Raw genomic sequence first — 8,711 nt, 5'->3', positions numbered from 1 at the left:
TGCTCATCTAGCTTCGTTGCGCTTTCCTTCCCCTCTTTGGACCTTTCCTAACCTGAGCCTTCCAAGTTGGAAGGTTGTTAGTTTGCGTCTTGTAGATGTGTTGGAGCTAGGTGTCAGGTCGTAGAATGTCTCTGATGATCCTGTCAGTGATTGTGTCTTGTTGTCGCACAATCTGACCGTATAATATCTCATGGCTTGGTGGACTGTTAGTCATGTCTCGTAACTAACTACTTATTGGTCCTTTCTTCTTATAATGATTATAAATTATTTATAATAAATTATGTTGTCAGGTGTGTAGGACATTATAACAGCAAGAGTTCTTTCTGAAACTCGGATGTTGAGCCAATAATAAAATGTAGAAAGGAAAAGGATATAATGGGTACGAGCTAAGAGTAACTGTCCACCACTGTATACATGTAACCAAGAGTCCATAACCCCGGGGGTTATGGACTGTTGATGTAACTCACTGTGACTATAATACAATCAGAAAGTGCAACAACTAGGCACAGAACTGACAGAGTATTCACTCCTGAGACATTCGACGTCCTGACACCTACCTAGCTTCAACACATCTCCGGAGCGCTAACCAACAGCCGTCCAACTCGGAAGATTGACGATTTTTGTGTGTAAGGGGCGTAGTAGGTTGCGTGTATTGAGGCTCCCGTTTTTCCGTAGTTTTTAGGTAGCTTTTGGGGACTAGCCCCAACAGCCTGGGTGGGATGGCTAGCCCAGATCACACTGAGCAGCTGGTGAGCGCCGAACAGGTCCATACACAGCTTCGCTCATTGCCTGGCATCGAACACAATGTTGTAGAAGTGCTGAGAACTCTAGCTCGTCTTGAAAGCCAACTTCAGGACCAGGAGAAACGATATCAACGAAGGATTAGTGAATTGAGCTCCGAACTATCCCAGCTGAGAGAGGACCTGGCCGACACTCGCCTTTGCCAAAATTTGGACATCGGCAATGTTACGTGTGCGTCTTGTAAATCAAACTCCTCCGCCATTGCAGACCAAGAGAGAGAGCAAGAAACAACCAGCCAGAGGCAGCGCCGAAATCGAAAGAAACGTAGTACAGGCACAGAAAGTCGTTCACAGTCCGCCGTACCCGTAGAGAGTTCACGACCCATTGATCCCGAGATGGACCTGACTGGCAGTGTCAGATCCGACGTTGACAGCTCAAACAACAAGCCGTCCAACTCCCGTACACATGGTACACCCGGACCCAGCTCGGAGTTGACCCCGCCACGTGTGGATCGCTTGCCGAAATTTGAAGAGATGAGTGAGGATTCGGACGCCACATGGCGACTCATCACCTCCACCAAACCCACAGCGAAGAAGAGAGTCCTGTTTGTCGGAAATCTGATGCATGCAATTACTGCAGACCAGCTGAAGGAGTTCATCGCAGCAAGAGCAGCTGAGGCTGACCACAATGTCCAAGTGTTTGACGTAAAAATATTTCAAAAAGAAAAATCCTCCACTGCGCGTATTGTTGCCAGTGCAGCGGACGAACCGTTTCTCAGCAACAAGCGCTTCTGGCCAAGGCCTGTGTACACAAGAGAGTGGAACTTCGATAAGTACACCCAGTCTGATGCCAGTGGAGATCAACAAACAGCGCAGAGCAGCACTACGACCACCAACAGCAGCAGCAGCCGAACGGACGACAGTAAGAGCGGACACGGCGTGGATTGCGATATCCTAGATGACACCTGTGGAGCACCGGCCCGGACTCCAGGCCAGAAATCACGGGGCTATCAGCGTGACTCGCCGCCCGAGACGCAAGCTGCGAAGTTTAGTGTCACTGTTGGCAACGCATTTGCATCTCTAAGTCAGGATGTGGATAATATATCTGTGCAATGACTGGAAGAAGATTAGGCAACGACCCTGCTGCTCATGAACTGAATATGCAAACGCAAACTCCAACAATTCGAATTTTACTGCTGAACATTAGGAGCCTGAGGAACAAAGTTGGAGAGCTGGCATGGCTTGCCGACCTTCACAGTCCTGACATCATCTGTGTCAACGAGACCTGGCTAGACGACACCGTGTCTGATGGAGAGATAGCTTTGGATGGCTTCAACATACTGCGCTCAGACAGAAAAGATCAGGCCGGTGGAGGAGTCTGCCTGTACTCCAAGGCATCCCTCCTGGTCAAGCCAAGAATGGACCTCACAGAATCGGCAATTGAGAGCTGCTGGGGAGAAATCCATTGCCAATCTGGAACTTGTTTGATAGGAACCATTTATCGACCTCCATCTGAGCCAGTTCGATACTGGGACTGCCTGGACGACCATCTCCATTCAGCTATAATGCCCGGGAAGAACGTGATTATTTGTGGCGACATCAACATAAACACCAATCCAACAGCACCTCCAGATCCACAGCTTCATTATCTATCTGACCTCGTGGCCAGCTACAGTTTATATCCCGGAGTTCACCAGCCGACTCGGTTCTCAGCAAACTCTGCACCAACCACACTGGATCAATTTTACAATACATTCGACCCTCTAAATATGGCTACTGTTATCCCCATCGCGTTCAGTGACCATGCAGCAGTTCTCAGTGAATTTCAACTCAGCCCAGTAAGAAGTACTGTAACTTCTGGGCTACGGCGACACTACCGAAACATAAATCATGACCAGTTCAAGGCAGATTTGGTCCAACAGGATTTTTGTGAAATTGACGGAAGCCCAACTGTCATGTGGACTGAGTGGGCCAGCCGCTTTCTACAAGTGTTAGACAGACATGCTCCTCTTGCACCAAGCCCTCGACGCAAGAAAAAATCAGTACCATGGATGAACCGCCAGTTATTACACCTCTTGACCAAGCGCAACCGGCTCCATAGGAGGTGGCTTAGTGATGGAACAGAACATTCCCACTCAGCTTTCAAGGCTGCCAGGCGGGAAGCTACCAGCTATAATAGGCAACAGAAAGAGACCTACTACCAATCCAAGTTTCGAGCTGCGTCTGGCAATACCAAACAGACATGGCACACGATCAAAGAATTGAGTGGTAAACATCGACAATCTCAGCCACCTCAATGTTCTGTTGATGCCGTCCGAAACACCTTTGCAGAGATAGTAGAGGACGCCAGCCGCCCAGTGCATCTCTCATTTCCCTACGGGCCCGCCTCAAGCACTGATCTGACAGCCTTTGCGCCAGTGTCTATTGCCAGAGTGAGGAAGCTCCTCGAACGTTTAAATCCGGCCAAGTCCAGCGGTGATGATGATATTTCTGCAGCCCTTCTCCGCGCACATGCAGACATACTGGCGCCATCCCTGACTTTGATCTTTAACAAGTCCCTGAGAGAGGGCATATTTCCTGCCCAGATGAAAAGTGCTAGGATATCGCCACTCTTCAAAGGCGGAGATCCGAGCATGCCAAAGAATCATCGACCAGTGTCCTTGTTATCGATTGCATCCAAAGTGTTGGAAAGGATAGTCCACGAGCAACTCACACGATATCTAGTTCAGAGCAATTTATTCCCGCCAACTCAATTCGGCTACAGATCCCACCACTCTACATCCGACGCACTAGTGCTAGCTGTGGAAGGTATCTGTGAGGCCCGTATGAACAGACTCAACACAGGTGTAGCCTTTGTTGATATGTCAAAGGCATTCGATAAAGTGAAACATCAAACTCTTGTGCAAGATCTGTTCGAACTTGGCATCTGCGACACGGCACTCTGTTGGCTGGTGGATTACCTCTCTGATAGAGAACAGTACGTTCAGGTTGGCCAGACTAGAAGTCTCCCGTACACCAGTTACTCAGGTGTCCCCCAGGGGTCGGTACTGGGCCCACTGCTATTTATTGTCTATGCCCGCGGCATAGCAGAAGAACTATCACCGTTTAATGTGGGAGCAATCCAGTTTGCTGATGACATCTCTATACGATGTAGCAGGGAGTCTGCGGAAGCTGTTTCTGCACACCTTTCAGCTGCTGTTCAGCACCTGGCCACCTGGCTGAAGGGCCGTGGTTTAATTCTTAATGAAAGAAAGACACAGATATTGCCTATTCCCCCATCCCCATCTCAAGCACTTGAGCTGCATGTCATTTGTAATGGGCAGACGCTGCCTGTTGTGAAAACGGCCAAGTATCTTGGCCTACATTTCGACTCAGACATGAGCTGGAACACCATGACAAGCCATGTTGCACGCCGCGTTGCCGCTAAGATTGGGCTACTAAATCGAAGTGCAGCATGTTTGCCTTTTTCTTGCCGTGTTCAGTTTTTCAGGTCCTTTATACTATCAGAATTTGACTATGCATCTGCTGCCTATGCCCCTTTCTTATCGTCTTATCAGGATAAGCGCCTAAATAGTTTGTTCAAACGTGCGGCTCGCTCGGTGTGCAGGGCAGCCCCTCGCACTCACACGGCTCCCTTACTTGAACGCATGAATGCCCATACCCTCAGCATATACACCCACATGCACATCCTTGTATTCATTTGGCGCTGCCTGAACAAATCTTCAAGTACTCTGTTTGCAAGCTTTTTCACCCGTAGTCCCTCTCTCCGAACACGAGGAGGGAACAGCAAGTTACTCATCATTCCTGTCTCCCCCACTGCATCCTCAGCTAAGCGCATTAGCCATGCTGGAGCTATCCTGTGGAACCAGCTCCCAGACACAGCACGCCTCGAAAGAAAGCGCTCCACTTTCAAATCGCTAAGCCTGGCCTTTCTGTTAGGCAGTACCGTCAACTAGGATGAACTCATCTGCTTCACTACCTCTCTCTCTCTCTCTCTCTCTCTCTCTCTCTCTCTCTCTCTCTCTCTCTCTCTCTCTCTCTCTCTCTCTCTCTCTCTCTCTCTCTCTCTCTCTCTCTCTCTCTCTCTCTCTCTCTCACTCACTCACTCACTCCTTTCTTCCCGGTTGCCGTGCTTGTGACTTTTTTTCCCTGCTGCCGTGCTCATATTAGTTATCTAACTACAGCTGTATCTTCTTCTTGGTTCTGTTTGTCCGCTTATGATTATATTTTCTTTTCTCTTATTATCAGTGGGACCATTGTCATTAGGTTTAGGCCTGTTTTGGAACTCCACTTTAAATAAAGCCAAACAACAACAACAAAAAGATTCAAGGTTTTAAGGAGAGACCAAAGAGGGGAAGGTAAGCGCAACGAAAACGAGCACAAGCTACAGTCCCACTGGAACCGATTGTTACTGGACGATGCCGAGACCAGTAAGATACTTGACAAATCAAAATCAGCGTCCTATTTTCTGTCTTTTGTTTCTTTCTCTGTCCTGGCCATGCGCCAGTACATGTACAGTGGCCCCAACAACACACCAGTAATAACAAGAGTAGATAAACATGTTTATCTACTCTTGCCCGGGCCTGCTGAGTCTTGCCTCTTGCCAGTCTTGGTCTACATAACACGATGATCCTGAATCGCGCTGGCCAAGTCTTTCGCAAGTTTCGGGGCCGCCGACCTCTGTAGGTCGAAGTTCAAAGGTCAAAGGCTATCGACTATTAACATTTTAGGTGCAGACTCGATCCTTATGTAGCGTAAGCAAGACTTGTGAGCCGCGATCCCATCATCGCGGCGAGAGCGAACGTTACTACACACTACATAGCCTAGGCTACAATCGGAGAGGGCTTATGTAGCTACACTACTGCTCTGCTCAAACCATGCAAACAGTAAAACAAGGTTGCCAAAGCAAGCACAAACAAGAGCAGAACTAGAAGGAAGGGGTTGTAAAGTAACTTTAGCCTTAGTTTACGTGGCAGCTGAGTCCCACCGCAGTCGTTCCCACCGCAGTCGTTCACACCGGCGCAACTGACAACAAGGTAGGCTCACACGAGTGCGGTACCAGCGGCTTCAAGGTGCTAACCCTCTTCGGCCAGGCAGAAAACTGGTTGTTCGCTTTCTCGAGAGTCAGAGTGTTATTCAGTTTTCCCGAAGAGAGAGGGAGACTATTAAAGTATTATAATTATGACTATGAGGTCAATCACAAGGTTAGGAAAATGAAGTACTGAGGTGTGTACAGCTTTATTGGCACAGCTGCTCGGAGTTTCCCCCTACTTTTCGTCGACTGCCGAATCGACAACGCTTTGAACTGAATATTATTGCAAGAGAAGAAAGACAGACACATTGGTTGTGAAGACGTATCCAATACAATGGGGACTTCCACTTTGCCGGAGAGACAGCCAAAATACAGTGAGTCATTCGAACTTCAACTGTTCTTTTGAAATGTGTACGGTAAATTCTTGTAGCCTTGTGAGCATTCAAAAATACCGGATATTTTGTGTGTTTCTCGAAGATGCTGTTTTTCTTCGCCCTTTCTTTCCTTCTAGTCTGCGCACCTAATAAATTCCACTGCTTGTAAGCCAGTGTAGGTAGGGTCCTGGTCGTTTGTCCCTACATGCACTTCAAGATGTGATGCGTGTTTGTTGCGTGAAAGGAAACTCAAACGGTTCTCGTATCTCTGGTGCATGGGTCATGGGACAGGATTTTCTCCACCATGACGTCAGGAATCGAACACATGTGCGTACAACTTCAAGCAAGTAACGTTAGTTTCCATTTCAATTTCAAGCTGAGTTGTGAAGTAAGTTACCAGGGAGCTGTATTACCTAGGGAGATGACGCATGCGAGTGGAATAGGACGTGATGTGCCTTTTGCTTCTCGACTTCCTGATCCAGTCCAGGCCCGTCGCACCGACTTTGGAGGTGGGGTGGCCATGGAAGGGGGTCCGGGGGTCCTCCCCCGGGAAAAAATTTCAAAAATTGAAGCCAATTGCAAGCATTTCCGGGTATTTGGTGCCATTTCAGTGTACGGTAACTACAATGAAAGTCTTTTTGATTCTGCAACAAACGAAGAAGACGCTACGATCGGGGACAAACATTACCCTCCCCCGGGAAAAAATTCAAAAAATTGAAGCCAATTGCAAGCATTCCCAGGCATTTGGTGCCATTTCAGTGTACATCAGGTACATGGACTTTTGGTCAGCAGGTCACAGGCTCTATTGCGATTGGATGGTATTGCGCAGATTACATAGAGCTGCTCAATTTGGGGTTGAGGTGCACATCATTTCGGGTAGGGCGGATCAACGGTACTTTACAGTACTGGTATTAAAGGGGAAGTTAAGGCAAAAATTAAAATTTCACCAGTAGTAGTCTTCGGGGTGCTGAGTCGAATGGTCTTGGTCCGAGAAAGCTGAGACGCTCCCTTCCTACGTCAGGCGAAATTACTGGTCAGTCGGCGACACGCATTTTTCACAAAATTTGCGTTTCACCTGCTGGGAGAGTATGCGTGTACTCGAGTCTCATCCTGAGCACGTTTTTTTCTTCTTTTTTTCAGCTCCAGTATAGCTGTATTTTTCATTGCAAAGCCGTCCTCGATTGTTGTGTTCGTTGTTCAAACGAAGTGGACATTCAATCATGAAGGCAGAGGACATAGGAGCCTGATTGGAGTTTCTCGTGGCATAGGACGGCCACACAGAGACACTTTGGGATTTTCTGAATATAAAATACCGTACGCACGATGCTGAGATCAATTTGTGCGATATCAAATTGTTTGTGATCTACCACATCGAGCAGAACGGGATCCAAAAACAAGCTTACCGACGGTTAGGCTGCCGACCTGACTGGACAAATGATCCCTGGCTTCACCAGACGCCAGAAGTCGGAGACCATGTCCTTTGCCGCGACGTCCATCTCCAAAAAGAACTCCGTCTTCGTCGTGAAAAGGCTTGAAATACTCAATATTCAACCGAGATTCGCGGTCTCACCCTTTCTCAGATCGAATCATTTTTTGTTGTAGCAGTTGCAGGGCAGATCCCCACCACTACTTCAACAGGCGATGGCTCCAAAGCATGCCTGGAACAAGCCATATCGAGGTTGCAAGCCACCACTCTCAGCACTTTTTTTGAAGAAATTCGAAATTTCAATGGTGGAAGATATACTATGAAGAGAATTTCAAAAAGTATGTTTCGCGGAGCGATCGCTCAACCTACGTCATTCAAACTTTGCAGGATGGTTCAGACGTACATGCTAGGTATGGAACCACAGGCGATGATGCCATAGCTGACACACAGGGTAACACACACAGCAGATTCCTGTGCACAGATACTAAATTAGTGGACGTCGTCATCTTCTTCCCGCTGATCTCGAATGTACTATGACGTGCTATTTCGCCTGACGACTTGAATCCCAATCGAACTCGCGCACTTCCACCGAAACTGGGTGACTGCGCCCTACTAGATGGGGATTTGTATGCAAAATGTCACTAAAAGCGCCATTTCGTTCTTATAAAAGCACGGGTGACCGCGATTGGCCCATATGTTGTAGTCTTTTGGACGCCGAGTCGACTGGTTTTGGTCCGAAAAGGCTGCGATGCAGCGTTCCTCCTTTATTCCCAATCGAACATGGTTGAACAAGTGATCACGTGCTCCTGGGTGCCCAAATCACCTGGTCACCACGCCAGCAGGCGACAACTTTCACACCAAGGTTCAACTCGAGTGACAGGACTGCACCCAAAAAAGGTCAAACAGGCTAGTAAGTTGTACCCTGCAGGCACGGTGACCAGGTGACTGGCGTACGCAGGAGCACGTGACCGCTTCTTCAACCATGTTCGATTGGGAATAAAGGAGGAACGCTGCATCGCAGCCTTTTCGGACCAAAACCAGTCGACTCAGCGTCCAAAAGACTACAACATATGGGCCAATCGCCGTCATCCGTGCTTTTATAAGAACGAAATGGCGCTTTTAGTGACATTTTGCATACA

General features: G+C 48.1%; 1 protein-coding gene across 1 annotated transcript in view; it reads left to right on the top strand.

Moving 5' to 3' along the window:
* The first annotated feature begins 5,674 nt into the window (after positions 1-5,674).
* The window catches only part of LOC135823384 (mutS protein homolog 4-like), an 82,123-nt gene continuing 79,086 nt past the window's right edge, over positions 5,675-8,711 (top strand). The window contains exon 1 of the mRNA XM_065336239.1: positions 5,675-6,146. Within this exon, the coding sequence (XP_065192311.1) occupies positions 6,107-6,146 (40 nt within the window). The 5' untranslated portion in view covers positions 5,675-6,106. The remainder of the gene's footprint in view (positions 6,147-8,711) is intronic.

This window comes from Sycon ciliatum, chromosome 1 (genome assembly GCF_964019385.1).
Source record: "Sycon ciliatum chromosome 1, ocSycCili1.1, whole genome shotgun sequence".
In the NCBI taxonomy this organism is placed as follows: Eukaryota; Metazoa; Porifera; class Calcarea; order Leucosolenida; family Sycettidae; genus Sycon; species Sycon ciliatum.
The sequence above is the reverse complement of the archived record's forward strand: the minus strand, read 5'-3'. Positions and strand labels throughout refer to the sequence as shown.